At 36.8% G+C, this 26169-nt stretch overlaps 1 protein-coding gene and 1 non-coding gene across 5 annotated transcripts in view; both read right to left on the reverse strand.

Annotated features, from left to right (window-relative positions):
- FCHSD2 (FCH and double SH3 domains 2) overlaps positions 1–26169 on the reverse strand; it is a 310380-nt gene that overhangs the window by 60073 nt on the left and 224138 nt on the right. For 3 of the 4 annotated variants that reach the window (XM_040489259.1, XM_040489257.1, XM_040489260.1), the window contains exons 9-11: positions 21615–21737; positions 9945–10040; positions 8603–8674 (exon numbers count right to left, since the gene is read on the reverse strand). In XM_040489259.1, the coding sequence (XP_040345193.1) occupies positions 8603–8674; positions 9945–10040; positions 21615–21737 (291 nt within the window). The remainder of the gene's footprint in view (positions 1–8602; positions 8675–9944; positions 10041–21614; positions 21738–26169) is intronic. The other variant, XM_040489261.1, reaches the window with a different exon arrangement.
- LOC121039545 (U6 spliceosomal RNA) lies at positions 4742–4845 on the reverse strand. The gene has a single exon (XR_005794829.1). It is a non-coding gene; the product is annotated as a U6 spliceosomal RNA (small nuclear RNA).

Genomic DNA, 26169 nt, shown 5'->3' on the forward strand with positions numbered 1-26169 from the left:
TGCCCACTATAAAATTCATTCAAAATAGAAAACTGAGGAAGGAAGTTTTTTTGGATCTCCAAATTAAGGGATTTTTATAACTTTTATTTTATGAAATTTATTTGTTCCTTAAAAAGTAGCCATTGAAATCTGAAGTACATTTATTCTTCAAATACATTTACATTGTATGTTTATTCCCCAAAGGGACCTGGCTGTGTCATCCTGACTAGCGTATTTCACCTCCTCTCTAGGCCTTAGCTTTCTCACCTGAAAATCAAGACATCTAAAGATGAGATGAAATCTCAGATTCTTACTACTGCTGCAATTAAGTTTAATATAACAGACTGACTCATGCCTTATCTGTAAGCAGTGGTAACACTGTGTTTCTCTGGGCAAGAGACTCAGAGAGGGGCACCTGGGTGGCTCAGTAAGTTAAGCGTCTGACTTCGGCTCAGGTCATGATCTCTCAGTTGGTGAGTTCAAGCCCCACGTCAGGCTCTGTGCTGACAGCTGGATCCTGGAGGCTGATTCAGATTCTGTGTCTCCCCCTCTCATGCTCTGCCTCTCAATGATAAATAAATATTAAAAAAAAAAAAAAAAAAAAAGAGACTCAGGGATTTGCTATTCTACTGCTACTGCTCCGAGCACCAAATGTCTTCTTAGCATCATCTGAAAGCCTAGCCTAACCCAAGAGTAGAAGGGCCTCCATAAAATTTTAAAAAATATTTGGGGCACCTGGGTGGCTCAGTCAGTTAAGCATCCAACTCTTGATTTTGGCTCAGGTCATACATAATCCCATGGTTTGTGAAATCCAGCCTGGTGCTGGACTGTGCTGGCAGTGCAAAGCCTGCTTGGGATTCTTTCTCTCTCTCCCTCTTTGCCCCTCCCTGCTTGGTGCTCATGCTCTCTCTCTCTCAAAATAAATAAATTTTTAAAGATTTAAAAAACATTCTTAAAACATAATTGTAATTTTAAATTCATGACAGGACATAATTCTTAGGAGGCACTGGGGATGAGCAATATAAAAACTATTTGGGGCACCTTGGTGGCTCAGTCCATTAAACATCCAACTTTGGCTCAGGTCATGATTTCACATTTTGTGGGTTCGGGCCCTGCACTGGGCTCTGTGCTGACAGCTCAGAGCCTGGAGCCTGTTTCAGATTCTGTGTGTCCCTCTCTCTCCCTGCCCCTTCCCTGCCTACACTTTGTCTCTCTCTCTCTCTCTCAAAAATAAACATTAAAAAAAATTTTGTTTTAACTATTTGATGGGAGGTGCAGGATGTCAAATCTCTGAGATGGTCAGGAACTGTAGATACTGCAAATATTAGATAGCCATGGCATAATGAGAAAAAAAGTTTAATTCATGTCTGTATAAGTCTATTTACATAGAGCTCTGTGTCCACATCGACATAAGTATGTTCCTGCAGAGAAATGTTTAGAAGGCTACTAACAAAATCCTATCAGTGGTTACCTTTGAATAGAGACAGTTCAGGTGAAAACTTCCTATTTTATGCTTTTTTATAATTAGAAAACCATAAAGTTATGTTAATTTTTTAAAAGGGTACCATTTATTGCATATTTAAGCTCTCTGCTAACTGCTTTACATGTATTATTTCATTAATTCTCAAAATAATCCTAATAGAGATTCTCAATTTATAGGTATGGAATTCTAGGCTTAGAAATGGTATGTGTCTTTCCTAAAGCCATTAAGTGGCAAATTTAGAGCTTATATTGAGATCTTTTTGACTTCAGATTCCTTGCTATCTTATGACCTAATATGTCTTATGTCCCAATAACTGTTCTATTTAGTTAATGCTAATATTGATAAAATAGACAAAGGCAGTAATATTGAAAAAAGGCATTCCTAAAATACAAATTTCCTTTGAATGAAACTTTGGGTAGGTATTTACCTAGAGGTAAGACATCCTTTTTTTTTTTTTTTTAAGTTTATTTATTTATTTTGAGATAGAGAGCACTAGCAGGGGAGGGGCAGAGAGAGAGGGAGAGAGAGAGAATCCCAAACAGGCTCTGCACTGTCAGCACAGAGCCTGATGTGGGGCTTGGACTTACGAACTGTGAGATCATGACCTGAGTCAAAACCAAGAGTCTGATACTTAACCGACTGAGTCACCCAGATGCCCCTGATTTCATTTTGTTTTTAGAAAAACAAAAGCCAAACTATTTCAAATGAGTTTACGAAGGCCTTCAGAGACTAGCAATATTAAAATTTTTGAATTATTTTTTTTTAAATATGAAATTTATTGTCAATCTGGTTTCCATACAACACCCAGTGCTCATCCCAACAGGTGCCCTCCTCAATGCCCATCACCCACTTTCCCCTCCCTCCCACTTCCCATCAACCCTCAGTTTATTCTCAGTTTTTAAGAGTCTCTTATGGTTTGGCTCCCTCCCTCTCTAACTTTTTTTTTTTCTCTCCCCTCCCCTATGGTCTTCTGTTAAGTTTCTCAGGATCCACATAAGAGTGAAAACATACGGTATCTGTCTTTCCCTGTATGACTTATTTCACTTAGCATAAAACTCTCCAATTCCATCCACGTTGCTACAAAAGGCCATATTTCATTCCTTCTCATTGCCACGTAGTATTCCATTGTGTATATAAACCACAACTTCTTATTTATCATTAAAAGTTTTTTAAAAAATGTTTATTTATTTTTGAGAGAGACAGAGTGCAAGCCGGGGAGGGGCAGAGAGAGAGAGGGACACAGAATATAAAGCAGGTTCCAGGCTCTGAGCTGTCAGCACAGAGCCCAAGACAGGGCTTGAACCCACAAACCGTGTGATCGTGACCTGAGCCAAAGTTGGATGCTTAACTAACTGAGCCACCCAGGTGCCCCTGGCTTCCTTTTTCAACATTACTGTGGCTACTTGGGGTCTTTTCTGGTTTCATACAAATTTTGAATTGTTTGTTCTAGCTCTGTGAAGAATGTTAGTGTTATTTTGACAGGGATTGCATTGGCTGTATAGATCGCTTTGGGTAGTATTGACATTTTAACAATATTTGTTCTTCTAATCCATGAGCATGGAATGTTTCTCCATTTCTTTGTGTCTTCTTCAATTTCTCTCATCATTAGCTTTCTAGAGGTTTTAGCATACAGATCTTTTACCTCTTCAGTTAGGTTTATTCCTAGGTATTTTATGGTTTTTGGTGGAAGTGTAAATGGGATTGATTCCTTGGTTTCTCTTTCTGCTGCTTCATTATTGTATAGAAATGCAACTGAGTTTTGTACGTTAAGTTACCAATTTTTATATAATATAGTATTAAAATAGTCTTTTCAAATTTATAAAGTTATTAAATAACTTTAAAGATATTTCAGTTCACTTTAAGATTAACATAGGGACACAGCAATGTTCAGAAAGTTATCAGAGCATATGCTCAGAAGGGCCAAGTGAGTAGGGACAGATAAGCTGATTTTCACACAAGAAACATTGTCATTATTTTTCAACTCTGTTACCAAAATATAACCATTCAAAAGAGAGATAAAGAGATGGTCATATGTGATGAATGAAAACCAAGAACACAGTAAAATACAAGCATTTCAAACCAATTTCAAAAAAAGATAACGTGGGGTGCCTGGGTGGCTCAGTCGGTTAAGCGTCCCACTTCGGCTCAGGTCATGATCTCGTGGTCTGTGAGTTCGAGCCCCGCATCGGGCTCTGTGCTGACAGCTCAGAGCCTGGAACCTGCTTCGGATTCTGTGTGTCTCTCTCTCTCTGCCCCTCCCCTGCTCATGCTCTGTCTCTGTTTCAAAAATAAATAAATGTTAAAAAAAATTAAAAAAAAAAGATAACGTTAGGGTTGATAAGCCAATGTCATGTGCCAGGAACAATCTAGTTATTAACCCTCATTCAAGGGATTTGTACTACTTGTATTTTTTAGTTTATATTTATTGTGCTAAATATTTAATCCATTTTATTTTTTATGAAATTTAATAATATACTGTTATTTCAGGAAGTTAATTTTCACTTCTTCTGAAAAGGGCTTTTGCAAGTAAAAAGCATCTGGATTTTTATAGGTTATTGTATTTCTAGTACTCGTGTTTATATAGGTTCAAAATCCCATAATTTTGAAATTCAAAATACTTGGAAAATCAGATTTTACTTTTTAGTTAAGTTTGGAGTCACAGCTCATTTAGGGCAAAATCTGACTTGAACTGAAGAGAGGTTATTCATAATTCTTATTTATTTTACTTAGTACGCCTATTCAAATGTTTTACTGCAAAAATACTGTGCTTGATCAGGGAGTTCTTCCCCATACCTTGCTAGGGTGTTATACAATATACGATATACAGAAAACTCTTCTAAAACCTAAAATTTTTATTTTACTTTTATTTTATTTTTTAAAAGATTTTATTTTTGGGGTGCCTGGGTGGCTCAGTCGGGTAAGCATCCAACTTCAGCTCAGATCATGATTTCATGGTTTGTGGGTTCGGGCCCCGTGTCAGGCTCTGTGCTGACAGCTCAGAACCTGGAGCTGCTTCGGATTCTGTGTCTCCTTCTCTCTCTGTCCCTCCCCTACTCACACATGCGCGCTCTCTCTCTCCCCCTCGCTCTCAAAAATAAACAAACATTAAAAAAAAAAGATTTTATTTTTAAGTAATCTTTACACTCAATGTAGGCTCAAACTCACAGCCCCCATATCAATAGTCATATGCTCTACCAACTGAGCCTGCCAGGCACCCCTAAAAATCCTAAAAATGGTACCTATGTTACTGATTGATTGATTCAAAATATTTTGTTTTTAAAAAATATGGAACGCTTCATGAATTTGTGTGTCATCCTTGAGCAGGGACCATGCTAAACTTCTCTGTATTGTCCTAATTTTTGTATATGTACTGCTGAAAGCACCGAAAAATTCTGATTTTTGAAACACACCTGACCTGAAGACTTTTGATGAGAGATTGTGGCCCTCTAAGCCACGTATTCTAAATATATAGCACAACTTGGAAAGAAGTGGAGCAGACTACACTTGGATGGCAGCTCTTGTGCTTAGAAGAGATGCAGGAACTCATCTGGATAGCTGGGTTGAGTGTGTACAGTCTCTTAGGGAAGCACACTAGAGGTGTTAGAATACCAAAAGTAATTCTAAGAGACAATCATGCCCTTCAGTAATGACATGAAAGCAAAATGAAAAACAATAAAAATGCTTGTATCTGACATTCTAAACAGATCTTGAGGCATGACTGGTTGGAAAAGCCACATGAGAATATGTCTTTATTCACAGAGTCTCACAGAGACTTTGCTTTAACAGCTATAATCTCAGGGGGCGCCTGGGTGGCGCAGTCGGTTAAGCGTCCGACTTCAGCCAGGTCACGATCTCGCGGTCCGTGAGTTCGAGCCCTGCGTCGGGCTCTGGGCTGATGGCTCGGAGCCTGGAGCCTGTTTCCGATTCTGTGTCTCCCTCTCTCTCTGCCCCTCCCCCGTTCATGCTCTGTCTCTCTCTGTCCCAAAAATAAATAAACGTTTGAAAAAAAAAAAAGAGCTATAATCTCAGGCCAGATAAAAAAAATGAATGTTCCAGTCTCCTTAGTGTCGGTACCAAGGCATCTATGGAAAGCTCTGGATACATGTGGATGGTTAGAGAAAGCACCAAACCAGAGAAAGCACCAAGACTCATTATATAGGTGGTAGGTTTTCAACAAAGAGCAAGTAAGTCCTTTTTGAAGAACACAGGACAGCCTCCTCTGAACAGCTGACTGCCAGCACTGCTGTTTCTGGAGAGCAACACTCAGGTCTATAATCAGAGCCTTTCATTTTTGGATACTGTGGTCAGTATATGGGTAGGAGGATGGTACCTATTTACCCACGAGTAGGATTTTCCACAAATTCTCTATCACAGTGCTATCATGTTCAGGTGTCAATGCTATAGCACTGCATATGCAATGTAAGATTTCCAATAGCAGATAAAGCCACTCATTAACAATGAGAATTTTCAGGTAATTTACCTGTAGGGTATATTGATCCCATATAATCTTGTATAGACAAGGATAATTTTTGGTAAATATTTATTTTTTCTTGGTTTATTGAGAAATAATTGACATACATCACTGTACAAGTTTAAGGTATACAGCATGTTGGTTTGATTTATATATATTGCACATATTTTTAATAGATGCATAAAATGCCACACTTAAGTGAAAATTTAATGTGCAAAAGTCCTAAATTACAGCAAATGGCTGTTTTACTTACTATAACTTTTATTTACTTATTTTTTATTTATTTTTGAGAGGGTACAAGTGGGGATGAGTGGGAGGGGGACAGAGGATCTGAAGCAGGCTCTGAGCTGATAGGTTGAAAGCAGCAAGCCCAATACAGGGCTTGAACTCACAAACAATGAGATCCCGACTTGAGTCAAAGTCGGATACTCAGCTGACTGAGCCACCCAGGTGCCCCTTACTATAACTTTTAATTTTTAGACAGTAAAATTAAATATCACGAGTAGTGGCTAAAATAACAGGAAAAGATCACGTATCAGGAATTTGTCAGCTTTTTTTTTTTTATATTTGTGACACTGTGATAAAAATGTCAGTTTGTGATATCTGTGAAGATCTTATTATTTGCAGTTCAGGAAAGGGTATTCTCATCCTCACCAGAAAATTTGGGAGAAAAGTTTCCTTAGGTTTTTTCTGTCTTTTTATGTAGACATGTGTGTTTCCTGTATTATACCATCCCATCCCAGGCTGAAATAGGATAGGAGGTCCTTTTCATAGGATGTGAGGAAATGTCCTTAAAGGCACACATCACTAGTTCTGGTAATGGAAGGGACATTGAGATGTATGTAGGGCAGACGTACTGAAAAGTACCAGTTATGTTCTTATGATAAGAGTAAGAATGGACACTAATTGTTTGCTACTGGCTGTTGTTTATTCCACACAGATTGCCTTTTAAGTTCATAAACTGTTAACAGAGAGGTTGATGAGACCTACATTGTGGAATACAAAGGGAGAGCAGAAGTCCCAAGGGACAATCAATACGGGACTTAAGAGCAGAGGGGCCAGGATTACAAAAGTGTTATAAGATTTCATTATCTTTATACTGTCTTCCATATTTGATATTTTGGTATTTCCTATAGCAATTAGGGGCAAAACCTAAAAAAGTGAAATATGATTGTCTTGTAGAAAGATGGGGGGGGGAAAGACAGTCAACATTTATTCTGTACCACCTGTATGCTAGGCATATAGAGTCAAATGCTTAAAGAAGCTCATTTAATTTTCAAACCAAGTAAAGTTTTTAACATTTTATATCTGACAAAGCTGAATCAGAGAGGTGAAATATATATAAACACATAAATAAAGTAAGCACAGCTAGCAAACGGCATAGCTAGGATTTGACTCCAAAGCCCATGATTTCTCACTGTACGACACCTGTATGAATCTCTAAAACAAGCATGACCCATTTGACAGCTGAATGACTCTCCAAAATTGAGGTCTTAATATATGTACTTGTCAATTCTCCCTCATAGAACATCCTATTTTGGGGAAGGAGGAAGGGAAATTTTAGGGTACATCTCATATCCTTCTTGGAATAATCTTGCATTAAAAACTTGCAGCAAAAAAAGGTGAAAATTACTCTTTCTAGAAAGGATTTTTGACTTACTGGTATCATCTGAAAAATGTTATTTGAGGATATAAAGACAGGGCACTTTGGAAATCAGTAACTCTATATGGAAATAAAGACAAGGAATTCTTTCAGTGTTAACCATGAGATAGCAATTATGTCACATGAAACAAAACTTGCCACTCATCATTGTTACTCATAACCACTGTGTCTTTATAAAACCATTTTGCTCAGTTTTTTCTTTTTTTTTGGTATATCATTTTAAGGCATAAGGCAAAATAATCATATATTGGGGCGCCTGGGTGCCTCAGTCAGTTAAGCGTCTGACTTCAGCTCAGGTCATGATCTCGCAGTCTGTGAGTTTGAGCCCCACGTTGGGCTCTGTGCTGACAGCTCGGAGCCTGGAGCCTGTCTCAGATTCTGTGTCTCCCTCTCTCTCTGACCCTCCCTGCTTCATGCTCTCTCTCTGTCTCAAAAATAAATAAATGTTAACAAAATAAAAAAAAATCATATATTAAAATAAAATGACAAGAAATTTCGATTCAACAGCAAGTAAAAGATAAACCAAAAAAAAAAAAAAAAAGGCGGGGTGGGGGGTAACAATCATTTCATGTCTTAATTAACTTTGACAGTAATATGTGACTGTTTTAATTTGACAGTTTGGACTTTTGCAGGAAAAATACTGCAATTTGAACTGGGTCATATTAAAAAAGGCTTCAGTTTTCTCCTTGATAAAGGCAAGATTAGCTCTACAATCCTTTCCAGCACATCTGTTGAGGAAAACTAAGGTGCTTCAGACAAGATGAAAAATGAGAAGTTCAATCTTTTCACTATAAATAGGAAAGGAAAACCTTAATTTATATTAAGGAAAATGGAAAGCCCCAGTTTATGCATTCAGTGGCCTCTTACACACACACACACACACACACACACACACACACACACGCACACACACACACTCTTAATACCAATACCAGTCCCACCCTTCATTAACATGCAAACCCACACATCCCATCTCCCCCACCCTTGACCCACACCCCCCATATACCTCAGCTATGGTCATTCTCAGAGCACTGACAGGGGAGAGCTCAATATCCACCAGCTGGGCAGCTTTTAAACTCTGCCCAGTAAAGATTGCACAAGGACAGAAAACAGCATAGTTAGAATCTTCAGGTTAACAGGGACACACAGCTAAGAACATTTAGCACAGTGTCTAGAAACAAAGGAGGATTTCAGATTGTAGTTGAGCCTTGGACAAGTAAGACGAGAGTCTACAGTATTCTGAGTTTTTGAGGAAAATGGGCAAAGATAAAATAATTTAGTATTAGTCACAGTTTTAAGTCAAGCTTGGTGAACCTGTCCATACCCCATATCTTCTATTGCCCAGCTTTATTCCTTTCAGCTAAAGAAGTCAAATTATAGGACAATGTCACTGGGTGATTAAGCAAAAGCAGATTGATAAAAAGGGCACTAATATAAAGGGCAAGAGTTACAATCTAGAGAAAAATGCTGATTTCCTATATTTCTTTACATAGCCACTAACAGGGCTCCTTAAAATGTAAGAAAAGTAATGAAGATATCTCCAGCAAAGATTTCTATTAAACTGATAGCATGAAATTCTGAGATCATAAATTCCCCTGGTTCTGATTCTAGGTTTACTAAGAGACCTTATGAATAAAATTTCACTTCCCTCTTGGCCTGCCTACATGGAATGAATGTGCTAGATACGCCAACATGTGCTTTTTCAACTTGTAGAAGTTGATTGCCTTTCTTTATGTTATCAAATTAGCATTTTGGTTCTATTTTTTTTTAATTTAAATAATGGCAAACATTTTTCATTAGCTCAAGGATAAAATGTATGTTTAATATCTGCTTTTTCAAAATTGCCAATTTGGCATTTACGTTAATGCTCTGACATTCTAAGAAATCTGAAAGGAATTATAAAGGGCCTGTAATTTTTTCAAAAGCCAAACAAAATATTTGCAGGCACATATTCACTCCTCTGTTTATTGATTCTATTCTGGTTAAAATTTAACCACTGGTTTCTTTGGAACTATGCACATGTGAAGAATTTCATGGATAGAAAGTATGATTTATATTTAAATTGAAAAAAAAATTTTATTGAGTACTTTTTCTTCTTCCCTCAGTTCAGTTTGCAGGTTTCCAGTACCGTGTCTTATAATTTAACCTTGTTTAAGTTGCTTGCATAAAGATACTGGGTTTTAGTCACATTTTAGAAAGAAGAAATGTCAGTTTCTCTGCATACTCACAGTTTTGTTATAAAATTAAGGAGACACACACTCAGCTTTTTCTGTCTAGTCCGAGGATAACAGTCATTTGAACACAAACATTGCTTAAACAAATGGAATGAAAATCTGGAATTCCCTTACAGTATCACTGTCGCAGGGTTGGAACTGGAAGGGCTGGGGTTTGTGAAATACAGCATTCTCTTGTAAAAACAGCTGAAGATTATAGTCCCGTACGACCTAAAGAGAAAATAAAGTATCTTTAAGTCTTTAATAAGGTTAAGATATCCAGTAATTGTATTTTAATTTTTTTTTTCAACGTTTATTTATTTTTGGGACAGAGAGAGACAGAGCATGAACGGGGGAGGGGCAGAGAGAGAGGGAGACACAGAATCGGAAACAGGCTCCAGGCTCTGAGCCATCAGCCCAGGGCCTGACGCGGGGCTCGAACTCACGGACCGCAAGATCGTGACCTGGCTGAAGTCGGACGCTTAACCGACTGTGCCACCCAGGCACCCCAGTAATTGTATTTTAAAGTTTAAGACTTATTTTGCTGCTTTCCAAAAATGAGAAATCATCCAACACTATGTGACCAAAAGAAAATGATAATTATCCATTTTTTTTTCATTTTAGATAAGAGTTGTTACTTGTATGTCCTATTTTCTCAATAGTCTAAATATGGAAAGTACTAGTTTAGAAACTAGCCCAGATTTTGGGACTAAATAATATGCAATATTTTAAGACAGCAAAAAGATAGTGATTATACAAAAAGCTGTTCTTTTTAATGGGGGCAGCGGAATGAAAATAGGAAACCACATTAGTCTCTTAGGTCTCTCCCAGTTATAAAATTTTGTAGACTTCTTAAAGTCTGCTATATGGAGATTGTCGCCCACTAGGAAACTGCTAGATAACACTCTACATAGCACAAAATCGCATTCAAAAAAAATTTTTTTTGAGCAGGCTCCATGCCCAAATTGGGGCTTGAATTCACGACCCTGAGATCAAGAGTTGCATGCTCTACTGACTGAGCCAGCCAGAAACCCTACCAAATATTATTTTTATAGTATTTCTTGCCACCTTTTCTAGGTGGTTATTATTATTTTTTTTAAGATTTTAAAAAATCTTTAAGTAATCTCTATACACCCAAGACGGGGCTTGAACTTACAACTCCCAAATCAAAAGTTATATGCTCCACTGACTGAGTCAGCCAGGTGCCCCTAGGAGGTTACATTCTAACTACCATCTTATTGCATACCAAGAAGACAGACTAAAAGGAATTCATATAGAAGGGGAATTCTGATACACAGAATGCAGCAAAACAGTACAGAAAGCCATCTGAAAAGACTTCATTGCATTATATACCCTGGTAATGAATGGAAATCAGCAACATTTGATTGTGCAGAAACCTATTTTCCATTTTGCTACAGTGCTTACTTACCCTTTACTTATCTTTCATTAGCACTTCTGCCAGAGGATGGGCAGAATATGAAAAATTTAAAGAAGCTCTGCAGCTATACCTTAGTAGTCCTCAGAAAAGGGTTTACTGAGAATATGGAGAAAGTAGGGGGTTATATTTTACATTTTATTTTTTATTTATTTATTTATTTAAAAAAAATTTTTTTTCCAACGTTTTTATTTATTTTTGGGACAGAGAGAGACAGAGCATGAACGGGGGAGGGGCAGAGAGAGAGGGAGACACAGAATCGGAAACAGGCTCCAGGCTCCGAGCCATCAGCCCAGAGCCTGACGCGGGGCTCGAACTCACGGACTGCGAGATCGTGACCTGGCTGAAGTCGGACGCTTAACCGACTGCGCCACCCAGGCGCCCCAACATTTTATTTACCAGCACAAATCCAGTTCCCTATCGCTCATTCAGCAATTTATTGAGAGAGCTTACCAAACCCAATGTTTAATGCAGTGATGAGGGGAGCATATAGATGAATAAAGATGAATACACAAGGTTAATATCTTCAAGGAATTTATAATCTGGAAAGTGGGAGACCCAGACAATACACAGTTAAGTACACCGTGGAAGTATGTAGAGGGTACTTAGAGAACACAAAAGAGGATGATATTTAATCCAGACTGACGGGGTGAGATGGGGTGAGCAGAGTTTGGGAAAATTTTGTCAGGCAAGGCTGGCTGAATAAACATCTTCTCAAAGGGAAATGTGTTTTTTTTCTTTTCCTGGATTCCAGTTTTAAGCTGTGAAAGCTCTTGACACAGCCCTAAGAGCCTCACTAATCATCATGCAAAAAAAGTTAAGAGGATCATCCTTCTAGTTACAACCTTTTTTATATTTTTAACTTTATTATAACATATATAAAACTAGAGACAACAGTATAATGTATCCCCACATAACCATCATCCAACTTCAAAAATGGCCCCTTCTGCCCAATCTTGTTTCATTAATAGATCCAACTATCTCTTCCACCCCCAACTATACTGAAGCAAGTCTCAGACATATGCCTTAATCCATAATATTTCAATATGATATCTAAAATACAAGGACTCTTTTAAAAAACATACCCATCCAGGGGTGCCTGGGTGGCTCAGTTGGTTATGCATCTGACTCCTGATTTTTGGCTCAGCTTATGATCTCTCAGTTTGTGAGTTTGAGCCCTTCATCAGGCTCTGAGCTGACAGTGTGGAGCCTGCTTAGGATTCGCTCTCTTTCTCTCTCTTTCTCGGCCTCTCCCCCTCTTGTGCTGTCTCTGTCTCTCTCTAAATAAATAAACTTAAAAAAAAAAATATGCTCATAAATTCTTATCTTTCAGTACTCACTCTAAATGTCAATGGACTAAATGTCCCAATCAAAAGACACAGGATAACAGAATGGATAGGAAAACAAGATCTATCTATATGCTGTTTACAAGAGACCTACTTTAGACCTAAGGACACCTTCAGATTGAAAGTAAGGGAATGGAGAACCATCTATCATGCTAATGGTCAACAAAAGAAAGCCAGGGTAGCTATACTTATATCAGACAATCCAGACTTTAAAATAAAGACTGTAACAAGAGATGAAGAAGGGCATTATATCATAATTAAGGAAGGGGTCTATCCACCAAGAAGATCTAAGAATTGTAAGCATTTAGGCTCCAAATTTGGAGGTACCCAAATATATAAATCAATTAATCACAATATAAAGAAACTCATTGATAAGAATACCATAATAATAGGGGACTTCAACACCCCACTTACAGCAATAGATAGATCATCTAAATAGACAATGAACAAGGAAACAATTGTTCTGAATGACACACTGGACCAGACAGACTTAACAGATATATTCAGAACATTTCATCCTAAAGCAGTAGAATACACATTCTTCTCCAGTGCACATGGAACGTTTTCCAGAATAGATCACATACTGGGGTACAAAAAGATCAAGATCATACTGTGCATATTTTCAGACCACAATGCTATGAAACTTGAAATCAACCACAAGAAAAAATGTGGAAAGATAACAAATACTTGGAGACTAAAGACCATCATACTATAGAATGAATGGGCTAACCAAGAAGTTAAAGAGGAGATTAAAAGGACATGGAAGCCAATGAAAATAATAACACCACAGCTCAAAACCTCCAGGAGACAGCAAAGGTGGTTATAAGAGGAAAGTATATAGCAATCCAGGCCTTCATAAAGAAGGAAGATCTCATATATACAACCTAACCTTACACCTTACAGATATGGAAAAAGAACAACAAATAAAACCCAAAACCAGCAGAAGACAGGAAATAATAAAGACTAGAGCAGAAATCAGTGCTATCGAAACTAAAAAAACAGTAGAACAGATCAATGAAGCCAGAAGCTGGTTCTTTGAAAGAATTAACAAAATTGATAAGCCCCTAGCCAGTTTGATCAAATAGAAAAAGGAAAGGACCCAAATAAATAAAATCAATAATGAAAGAGGGGAGATCACAACCAACATAGCAGAAATATAAACAATAATAAGGGAATATTATGAGCAATTATGTGCCAATAATATGGGCAATCTGGAAGAAATGGACATATTCCTAGAAACATATACACTACCAAAACTGAAACAGGAAGAAATAGAAAATTTGAACAGACCCTTAACCAGTAAAGAAATAGAATTATTAATTAAAAATCTCCCAAAAAACAAGAGTCCAGGACCAGATAGATGGCTTTCCAATAGAATTCTACCAAACATTTAAAGAAGAGTTAACAACTATTCTCTTGAAGCTGTTCCAAAAAATAGAAATGGAAGGAAAACTTCCAAACTCTTTCTATGAAGCCAGTGTTACTTTGATTCCAAAACCAGATAAAGACTCCACTAAAAAGGAGAACTATAGACCAATTTTTCTGATGAACATGGAGGCAAAAATCCTCAACAAGATACTAGCCAACTGGATCCAACAATACATTAAAAAAATTATTCACCATGACCAAGTGGGATTTACACCTGGGATGCAGGGCTGGTTCAAAATCTGCAAAACAATCAACATGATTCATCACATCAATAAAAGAAAGGACAAAAACCACATGATCCTCTCAATAGATGCAGAGAAAGCATCTGACAAAATACAGCATCCTTTCTTGATAAAAACCCTCAAGAAAGTAGAGATAGAAGGAGCATACCTTGAGATCATAAAAGCCATATATGAAAGACCCAATGCTAATATCATCCTCAATGGGGAAAAACTGAGAGCTTTCCCCCTAAGGTCAGGAACAAGCCAGGGATGTCCACTCTTGTCACTGTTACTCAACACAGTATTGGAAATCATAGCCTCAGCAATCAGACAACACAAAGAAATAAAAGGCATCCACATCAGCCAGGAGGAGGTCAAACTTGCACTCTTTGCAGATGACATGATACTCTATATGGAAAACTCAAAAGATTCCACCAAAAAACTGCTAGAACTGATCCATGAATTCAGCAAAGTCGCAGGATATAAAATCAATGCACAGAAATCGGGTACATTCCTATACACCAATAATCAAGCAACAGAAAGAGAAATCAAGGAACTGATCCCATTTACAACTGCACCAAAACCCATAAAATACATAGGAATAAATCTAAGAGGTGAAAAATCTACACACTGATAACTATAGGAAGCTTATGAAAGAAATTGAAGAATACGCCAAAAAATGGAAAAAATATTCCATGTTCCTGGATAGGAAGAACAAATATTGTTAAAATGTCCATACTACTCAAAGCAATCTACATGTTCAATACAATCCCTAATAAAATAATACCAGCATTCTTCACAGAGCTAGAACAAACAATCCAAACATTTGTATGGAATGAGAAAAGACCCCGAATAGCCACAGAAATCTTGAGAAAGAAAACCAAAGATGGAGGCATCACGATCCCAGACTTCAAGCTGTTTTACAAAGCTGTAATCATCAAGACAGTGTGGTACTGGCACAAAAACAGACACTCAGATCAATGGAACAAAGTAGAGAACCCAAAAATGGACCCACAAACATATGGCCAACTAATCTTTGACAAAGCAGGAAAGAATATCCAATGGAATAAAGACAGTGTCTTCAGCAAGTGGTGCTGGAAAAACTGGACAGCAACATGCATAAAAATGAACCTGGACCACTTTCTTACACCATACACAAAAAGAAACTCAAAATGGATGAAGGACCTAAATGTAAGACAGGAAGCCATCAAAATCCTCAAGGAGAAAGCAGGCAAAAACCTCTTTGACCTTGGCCGCAGCAACTTCTTACTCAACACATCTCCAGAGGCAAGGGAAACAAAAGCAAAAATGAATTATTGGGACCTCATCAAAATAAAAAGCTTCTGCACAGTGAAGGAAACAATCAGCAAACTAAAAGGCAACTGATAGAATGGGAAAAGATATTTGCAAATGACATATCAGATAAAGGGTTAGTATCCAAAATCTATAAAGAACTTCTCAAACTCAACACTCAAAAAACAAATAATCCAGTGAAGAAATGGGCAAAAGACATGAATAGACACTTCTCCAAAAAAGACGTCCGGATGACCAACCAACACATGAAAAAATACTCAACATCACTCATCATCAGGGAAATACAAACCAAAACCACAATGAAATACCACCTCACACCTGTCAGAATGGCTAACATTAACAACTCAGGCAACAACAGATGTTAGCAAGGATGCGGAGAAAGAGGATCTCTTTTGCACTGCTGGTGGGAATGCAAACTGGTGCAGCCACTCTGGAAAACAGTATGGAGGTTCCTCAAAAAATTAAAAATAGAACTACCCTATGACCCAGCAATTGCACTACTAGGTATTTATCCAAGGGATACAGGTGTGCTGTTTTGAAGGGGAACATGCACCCCAATGTTGATAACAGCACTATCAACAATAGCCAAAGTATGGAAAGAACACAAATGTCCATCGATGGACGAACAGAGAAAGATGTGGTATACATATACAATGGAGTATCAGCCGGCAATAAAAAAAAATGAAATCTTGCCATTTGCAACTATGTGGATGGAGCTAGAGGGTATTATACTAAGTAAAATTAGTCAGAGAAAAACAAACATCATATGACTTCACTCATATGAGGACTTTAAGATACAAAACAGATGAACATAAGGGAAGGGAAGCAAAACTAATATAAAAACAGGGAGGGGGACAAAACATAGGAGACTCTTAAATACAGAGAACTGAGATTTGATGGGGGATGGGGGAGAGAAGAAAATGGGTGATGGGCATTGAGGAGGGCACTTGCTGGGATGAGAACTGGGTGTTGTATCTAAGCCAATTTGACAATAAATTGTCATAAAAAATAATTTCTCCCATCCTATGGGCTATCTTTTCTATATTCTCCTTTTTTAAATCTTTTTTTTTTTTAATGTTTATTTATTTTTGAGAGAGAGGAAGAACACAAGCAAGGGAAGGTCAGAGAAAGAGGGAGGGAGACACAGAATCTGAAGCAGGATCCAGGCTCTGAGCTGTCAACCCAGAGCCTGATGTGGGGCTTGAACCCACGAACCATGAGATCATGACCTCTGCTGAAGTTGGACACTTAACTGACTGAGGTACCCAGGCACCCCTGTCTTTTCTATATTCTTGAGAATGTTCCTTAATGCACAAAAGCTTTTAATTTGAGTAAGTCAAATTATCTGTTTTTTCTTTGGTTGCTTCTGCTTTAATGGCAAAGCTAAGAACACGGTGCCAAACCCAAGGTCATAAAGATTTACCTCTACGTTTTCTTCTATAGTTTTAGGTCACTGGTCCATTTTGAGTTAATTTTTGTATATGGAGTGAGGTAGGGGTTCAACTTCATTCTCTTGCATGTGGTTATCTTGTCTCAGCACAAGTCTTTTGTTGAAAAAAGTAGTCTTTCTTTACTAAGTGGCCTTGGCAACCTTGTTGAAAATCAATTGGCCATAGACGTTTGGGCTTATTTCTGGATTCTCAATTCTATTTCATTGGTCTATATATGTCTGTCCTTATGCTAGTACCACACTATTTTGATTAATCTTGAATTAACTTTTGAAATTGGGAAGTTTGAGTCCTTCAGCTTTGTTTTTTCTTTTCAATGTTCTTTTTGGGTATTCAGGGCCCCTTGGAAGTTCCATATGAATTTGAGGACAGGCTTTCCCATTTCTGCAAAAAAAGGTCATTGGAATTTCGATAGGGATTGATTGAATCTATAGATTGCTTTGGGGAATATGAACTCTTTCAATCCATAAATATGATTTCCATTTATTTAGGTCCTCTTCAATTATTTTCAGCAATGTTTTATAGTTTCTCAATGTACAAGTCTTTGAATCCTTTATTTAAATTTATTCTTGGTATTTTATTCTTTAGATATTATAGCTGGAATTGTCTTAATTTTCTTTTGGTGTATTCATTGATGGAGTACAGAAACATAGTTGATTTTTGTGTTTTGATCTCGTACCTGTAATTTCACTGAATTGACTTATTAGCTCTAGTACTTTTTTCACGGTCTCTATAGTATTTTCTATATATAATTATGTCATCTGCAAAAACAGATAATTTCATTCTTCCCTTTCAATATGGATGCCTTCTACTTCTTTTTTCCTTGACTAATTGATCTGACTAGGACTTCCAGTACAGTAGGGAAAATGGGCATCTTTGTCTTGTTCCTGATCTCTAGAAGGAAACCTTTCAGATTTTCACCATTAAGCACGATGTTAACTGTAGGTTTTTCATAAATGCCTTTTATCTGTTAAGGAAGTTCCCTTCTATTTCTAATTTGTGTTTTTATCATAAAAGAGTGTTTAATTTTGTCAAATGTTTTTCCTGTGTCTTTTCTTTTCCCTGTTTCTTTTGAGATGATAATAGTTTTTTTCCCTTTATTTTATTAAGTTTACTTTTTGATTAGTCTTCAAGGTATTACGAGTGGCAATAACAGACAAGTCAATTTCCAAAAAAATACAGAATAACACTTCTTTTCTGAACTGTTAAAAAGCTATGTTACTAATTGGTAGGAGTCTCCTTACGCAGACAGAAAGCAAGCACACGTGAACAAACTGTAAAAGCCAGAACTACCTTTGGAGTTACTATCCTAGACAAAATATTTATGACAACATCTGCTTCAGTTACATATACAAAGCATTTCATAAAATATTAAGGAGCAAGCTTCATAAATAATTAAACTTAAACAAAAGCTCCTAGGGCCAGGTGTTTCTCTTCAGAGGATGAAAGATACAGAGAACAGGATAATAGCTACAGTGTGTCAGTATGGATTACGCACCCCCCCCCCCCCCCCAAGTATCTTTGAGAATATGCACAGTTACAATTTAGATGGGGGCGGGAGAATAAACTCCTCCCTAAAAAGACAAAGTAATAATGGTGTAGAATAAAAACCTGAAGATTTTCAAACTTCTCTCTGGGTTATCAGATCACTGTGCTGGGTTCAGCAGTGTGACAAGAATAGCATAACAAGCTCTTTGTAACAGAAAAGCACATGGCATAAAACTTAAAGGTATGAGCTCTTCTAGTTTTTGGAACAAAGGGCTCAACTCCTAGTTATATCATTCTTACTTTCAATATAAGCAGAAGAGGATATCATTTATCCTCATCCCTGGGGAGCAAGATATTCATATGAGTGAATGCAGAGAAAAATGAAAGCTTATCTCTTTATGTCCAAACCAGTTTATATATTTTTAATTCATTTTCTATGGAAATAATACAAGCTAAAGAGATAATATAGTATAGTAGTAGAGCATGGAAAATGCGATGTGTGAGTATGTAACCTCGGGCAGCCATATAAACTTCCTGAGTCTGTTTTCTTCTATATAACGGGCATGATAATATCAGCCTCAGAGGATGTGCTTAAAACTCCTAGAAAATTAAGTGTTGTGTAAAATATTAGTTATTCTTTAAGACTAAATTTACCTGTTTTATAAACTAAAAGTAGTGTATCCAACATAACTTATTTTCAGAAAAAGATATTTTAAACAATTCTGTCAGAGGACAATCTCTCTGATAAAAATAAATGTAATAAAATATAATTTCTAATAAAATTAGAAATGAAAAATGTTACCCCACTACAATACTCCCACTGAATGAAAACTGGAAAAACTCATCTCTAAACAGTTCATGGGTTAACAAGGGGGAGAATGTAGAAACAACAAAAAGCCCCTACATATAAAATGCAGTTAAAGTAGAAAAAGAAATTTTTAGCCTTAAGTGGATTTACTTGCAAGAAAGACTAAAACAAAGGATCTAATAGAAAAAGAAGCCTGAAAAAGAATAAGCACATAAACTGTAATAAAGTAGAAAGAAATAATAAATATAAAGGCAGGTATTAAGGAGATAGCAACAACATGAAGAAGTAGAGTAAAAGCTGGATCTTGGAGATTAAGAAGACAGACTGGTAAGTTTGATCAAAATGAAAGAAAGCACAGCACATACAATATTAGAAATGGAAAGGAAGACGACAATAGAGTACCCAAGTTTATACACATATACCATCAAATTTGATAAATAAAATGGACTATTGTCTAGGAAAGTATAAGTTACCAAAATGTATTAAAAAAGGAACAGGAAGCCTGAATGGGCCAATAAATATACACAGTTTGATCACTATTCAAAAATCAACCGCTCCACAAACAGAACAAAGCCAAGATGTTTTTATAGACTCATTCCCCCAACATTCTCTTATAGAAAATTTCAAATACATATACCTTAAAATAAAGATAACTATATGCAAACACCCATATACCCACTACCTAGATTCTTCAATTAACATTTTTCTACATTTGCTTTCATATAACTACCCATCTTTCTACCCATCCTACTTTCTACACATCAATCCTTCTATATCTTGTATTGGATTCTGGAAAATCCAGAAAATCCAGGAAAATAGAAACATGATAGGATTTCAAAGCACCAGACTAGTGATTTTTATATTTCTGTATCAACTTAATATTCTATCCATCTACCTACCTACCTACCTACCTACCTACCTACCTACCTATCTACTTTTTGAAGGAAACTCTAGGCCCTACATGGGGCTAGAACTCATGATCCCAAGATCATACTCCACTGACTGACCCAGCTGTGTGCCCCCCAAATTAATATTTTAAATGTTTTTCTAAAAATAGAAATAGAGTCATGGTACACTGAAAACAAGAATAAATATATAAGGAGGTGCTCAGGAAGAAGAGTCTATGCTTCTTTTCTTAAGAAACCCTGATTCCTTTCCAAACAATTTCTTAAGGTATTAAGTCAGTTCCTGCTTCCCCTGCCAAAAAAGAGGATTGAACGAAATCTTTAAAAATAGCTGTTACAAAATGAATATAGTTTTACAAATGCATGCATTCAGCTGGGAAACATTTACTATGCATTTAATGTATCAGAATAAAAAAATTACTAATCATAAGAACAATTTATCTTCAAAAGGACAGTTTGTATGCTGCAAAAAAATTTTAATCTGTCAGGATCCTGAAGAAAAGCAATTTTGTTTATTTTCTCTGCACACAGTGTGAACATGCCAGCAAAGTTGCTGGATCCTAACACTTTTGAACAAAGATTTACCATCAATGAATGACAGCATGTAGGAGGTAAGGTTAATTTTTAAAAAACAAGATAAAGCCTTCATTTTTTGATCAGTGATAAAATGCTACCTTCCCTTTTGTGTCTTTTTATTATTTTTTACACTTACACATGACCTTGCTGTCCTTCCATATGAATGAGTTGAGTGCATTCAAAATTTATTTGAGTGGAAGGTAAAATTCCCTTTTTTCTTTTAAAGATTTTATTTATTTAAACAAATTTTTAATGTTTATATTTGAGAGACAGCGAAAGAGAGAGACAGCGCGTGAGCAGGGGAGAGGCAGAGAGAGAGTGGCAAAGACAGAATCTGAAGCAGGTTCCAGGCTCTGAGCTGTCAGCACAGAGCCCGATGTGGGGTTCAAACTCACAAACCATGAGATCATGACCTGAGCCAAAGTCAGAGGTTCAACTGACTGAGCCACCCAGGCGCCCCTAAAGATTTTATTTTTAAGTAATCTCTACACCTAATGTGGGACTTGAACTTGCAACTCTGAGATCAAGAGTCACATGCTCTTCTGACTGAGTCAGTCAGGCACCCCGAAGGTAAAACTCTTCAAATCATTTCATCTCAAAAGCAATATGGCAGCAGAGTGATATCCTGCACTAGCTTGTACCATTACCTCCCCTTTTCCCCTTTGTGCCAACTCATCAAGAACACCATGCAACTTTGTTAGAAGGAAAAGTGTTTCCAGGAGATTTGTCCTTTAAAGCATTCTTCTAAAGTACCGGTGACTTCATTTTGTTTGTATGCAAAAACATTTTAGATTCTAAAATGAATAACATCACATATTTCACTAAAGGTAACTTACCTTGCTGGAGGTTTCTAATAAAAACTGGAATGTGTTCTGCACAGCTTGGCATGTCTCTAGCTCAGTCCGGCTGAAGGCTATTAAATAATCCTTCAGGTGATCATATACATTTCCATCAAGAGCCTGTAAAAGGGTAATAAACAAAAGCAAAAAAAATTATGACAAAGCTTTGATACAGAACACCTACTGTTCACGAGGTAAATTCAGTTTAAAATCTATTAATAATAAATGGACAAAAGATAAAGATTGTTACATAAACGTACTTATAACCAGTAAACAATCACTTGGGAAAATGCTGAATCTTTCTAATAAATAGGAACTAAAAAAGATAAAATCCAATATTGGTAAAGCTGTAGAAACAGGATACACTTGGAGACAAAGTTATTGGGTTCTAATCTTTGTTCATCTGTTTATTAACTGCCATCAACCACTGTAGTCATTTTATAACAGAGTAGGTGTGGGAGTTAAATGGAACTGTGGATGTGAAAGGATCCAGGCACAGTGCCTGAAACAGAGTAGACATGCAATCATGTCAAATCATCTCCTCCATTTTTCCTCATCCACTGTTGGTAGGATTATAAATTAGTATACTCTTAGTACAGAGCAGTCAGAGAAAAAAACACAATAGCAATGGTTAGAAAAAAGTGATTTAGAAATACACTTTTGAAGAAACACCAATGAAATGTCTATAAAGAATTTTAAACATTCTTCTTTGTTTAAGCATTTAGAGTAGGATTCACTGAAATTGAAAGAAAAAAAAAAAGAAAACCGCGAAACATTTGAAAAATAATTAGGCTATGATATATATAATGACTGAAATATAGGCACCAACAAAAACTATGGTAACTATACTGTTGCAAAAGTAGGTACAAAATAATTTTAGGTTAAAAAAAAAGTAAAACAAATAGCATACATATTAGCAACAACTATGGGGAAAATATATCTATAAAAATAGCAATAATCAAAAAAAGGTTCTGGAGTCCTGCCAATCAATGGAAATTGTCTTAAAAATGGAGGTAAAATTTTCACAACATAAAATTCACCACTTTAGCTATTTTAAAGTATACAATTCGGTGGCTTTTAGTACATTCATAATGTTGTATAACTATCAGTACTATCTACGTCCAGCATATTTGCACTGTCCCCAAAAGAAATCCCATATCCATTAGGTGGTGACTCCCATTTCTCCCTCGCCGCCCCCGCCTCTGACAACCATTAATCTTTCTACCTCTAAGGGTTTGCCTAGACATTTCATATAAATGGAACCATATAACACGTGTCATTTTGTGCCCGCCTTTATCACCAGGCATAATGTTTTCAAGGTTCATCAATGTATTAATATTTCATTTCTTTTTATGACTGAATAATATTCTTTTATATGGATATACTACATTTAGTATCCATTCATTGGTTGATGGGCATTTGGGTTGTTTCCACTTTTTGGCTATTATGGATAATGCTGCTATGAACATTTATGTATAAGTTTTTATTTGAACATCTGTTTCCAATTCTCTGGGTATATGCCTACCAGTGGAACTGCTGAGTCCTATGGTAATTCTATGTCTAACTATTTGAGGAACTGCCAAACTTTTCCACAGTGGCTGCACCATTTTACATCCCCATTAACCATGTATAAAGGTTCCAATTTCTCTACATCCTCATCAATGCTTGTTGTTTTCTGTTTGTTTTTTTTTTTTTTAATTATTCAAGCCATGCAAGCAGTACCTCCTTGTGGTTTTGACTTGCATTTCTCTAATGACTAATAATGTTGGGTATCTTTTCATGGGCTTACCGGCCATTTGTATGCTGTCCTTGGAAAAATGTCTACTCAAGTCCTTCGCTCGTTTTTAAATTGGGTTGTTTTGTCTTTTTGTTGTGGGGTTGTAAGAGTTATTCATATAATCAGATACATGTATTTTATTAGATGTATGACTTCCAAATATATTCTCTTATTTTGTGGGCTGTCTTTTCACTTTCTCAATAGCGTCCTTTGATGCACAAAAAGTTCTTGTTTTGATGAAGTCTAATTTAGCTATTTTTCTTTTGTTGCTTGTGTTCTGGTATCATATCCTCAATGGAGGTTTTACAGTAAATAAACTCTTTGTACATCTTATGTCTGGCTATTCCATTAAACTTTTACTATAACACTGATTTTTTAAAAATGCACACCTATCCCCGAAGCACTGAGTAATAAAGCTGCACATTCTATAGTGCTTACTCCACCAGATGGCACCATCAAGCACTTTAAATATAGGCAGTGCAAATGCCTTAAAATTCCTTTCCACGTAGTCATGTAACATCCCAAGGGAGACTGCTGGTACTGTCTGAATACGAATTCCTAACTTAAGACATGCTTTTCATGAACTTGTTAAAAAAGAAACATATAAATTCTTCTGATATGGCTTTGCCTTAGAAATGCTCTTGGTAGATGGTTTTAACCTCATGTTTGCAGGAAACAACTGGAGCATTTTTATTTAAACACAGTAAGTAGCAATATAGGCATCATGAGCTCCCAGCCTCTGAATTTTTGATTCAGTAGGCTGGGGTGGTGGTGGGGAGCTGAGAATTTACATTTTCTAACAACTTGCTGCTTGTCTGGGGACCATACTTTGAGAATCACTGGACTAAATGGTCATTTTAACTGATTAGGTTCAACGTTTACACAGACTTAGATCCTGGTGACCTTGTAGAGGCAGAGTGGCTGGAGGCAGAGAAGTCTACCATCCTGAATAGGGTCAACAGCCCCAGTACAGCAGTACAGCAGCTATTTTTAACAGAATAATGTCCTACATCATAATTAGAGGCAGCATTATGCAACACGGGGAAGAACTTGAGTTCTGAAGTTGGGTGTGGGTTAGAATCCCAGCACTGTTACTTAGTTCATCATTTTGATGGCTTTCTCATTTGTAATTAGGGAAAGTCGGAATACAACATACTCTACAGGCACATTGTGAAGATTAACTAAAGCAAAGGAAGTGACACAATGTTAATCTCCTTTCTTGCCTTCTTCAAAAATCTTCAATGGATTGGCTACATATTGATAACTGTTAAAGCTGGGTAATGAATACATGGGGGTATTTATACTACTCTTTTTTATTACAGTGTATGTTGAGAATTTTCCATAAAAAAATAAAAAGAAAGCCTGGATATCAGATTAGGAAAAAAAGTGATGCCACAATTTTTTTTTCAATGGTCCCCACTGTATATTTTGAAAAGTCAAAATTCTTTGGCTGGTATCTACGTTCCTTTACCATCTAGTCCCAAACTACCTCTCATTAGCACCATCTCTAATCATTGTTATCTGCATTGTACTCTACATCCCAACCAGACTGAGCCTTTTTAAAGAATGCCACTCACCTTCATGTTTCCAGTTAAGTTATTCTGTTGGCTTGGAATGTTCTTCCCCCCTTCTCTTCATTCAAATAGTAATAACTATAACTGACACAGGCAGCTAACATATACTAATGACATTTGACCTAGAGCTCTCGCTCTCCCTCTTTCTCTCTCCTCTCTCTCTCTCTCCCCCTCTCTCTCGAGAGTAGGTGATTGCTGGGATGGAAGCTGAGTCAAAAATAGCCAAATGGCTATAACTAAATGGCTAGTCTTCCTACCAAATACAGAAAGTCTGTCTTCAGTACAAGAGATTTATACCAATTCACAAGGAAAAGCAGTGATGAGAAATTTGGCAGAGTGAAGATGGGAATGGGGAGGCAAAAGGGAGGGACAAGGAATGTCTTCAGATTGGGTGGTTTCTGAATAAGCACCCCCTTGTCCTTTCTGTGATTGGTTACCTGAGCCAACAAATTCCCACTCTGCTCATGCTACTTTGAATTAGGTCTTGTTGAGTTGAGTTTGTCATTTGCAATTAAGAGACTCCTCACTAAAGGGTTCTGAATGAGGGGCACCTGGGTGGCTCAGTTGGTTAAGTGTCTGACTTCAGCTCAGGTCATGACCTTGCGGTTCATGGGTTTGAACTCCGCACTAGGCTCTGTGCTGACAGCTCAGAGCCAGAAGCCTGCTTCAGATTCTGTATCTCCCTTTCTCTCTCTGCCCCTTCCCTGCTCGCACCCTGTCTCTCAAAAATAAATAAACATTAAAAAAAAATAAAGGGTTATGAATGAAAACTAGCTTGTATTGGCTGTACTAAATTGTTTCTTTTGATTGTATTATAAGAAAAACTTTGATTCATCTAGGTAATTAATTGTAAGTAATAATAATTCAATAACTTGCTTTATATTCCTGGTTCTCTTCAATTAACCAGATCTAAAAGTCTGAGGTAGACAATTTTTTATTGCAAAGCTGAATCACAAATACATTCCAAAAGCTACATGTATTTCTTAGAAAATTTAAAGTAAGGTAAGAACTACTCAAATCTTTCAATAAAAGGTAAATGTGTCACAATTATAATATTTGATAAGGGCATGCATAGCGAAGATGCATCTGAGTCCTGTGTAACATTTATTTTTTTTAAGTTTACTAATTTATTGGGGGGGGGGGGCAGAGAGAGACGGGGGGGGGGGGGGGACAGAGGTTCCGAAGTAGGCTCTGTGCTGAT

Source organism: Herpailurus yagouaroundi, unplaced genomic scaffold, assembly GCF_014898765.1.
Source record: "Herpailurus yagouaroundi ecotype Mexico unplaced genomic scaffold, PumYag 180, whole genome shotgun sequence".
Classification (NCBI taxonomy): Eukaryota; Metazoa; Chordata; class Mammalia; order Carnivora; family Felidae; genus Herpailurus; species Herpailurus yagouaroundi.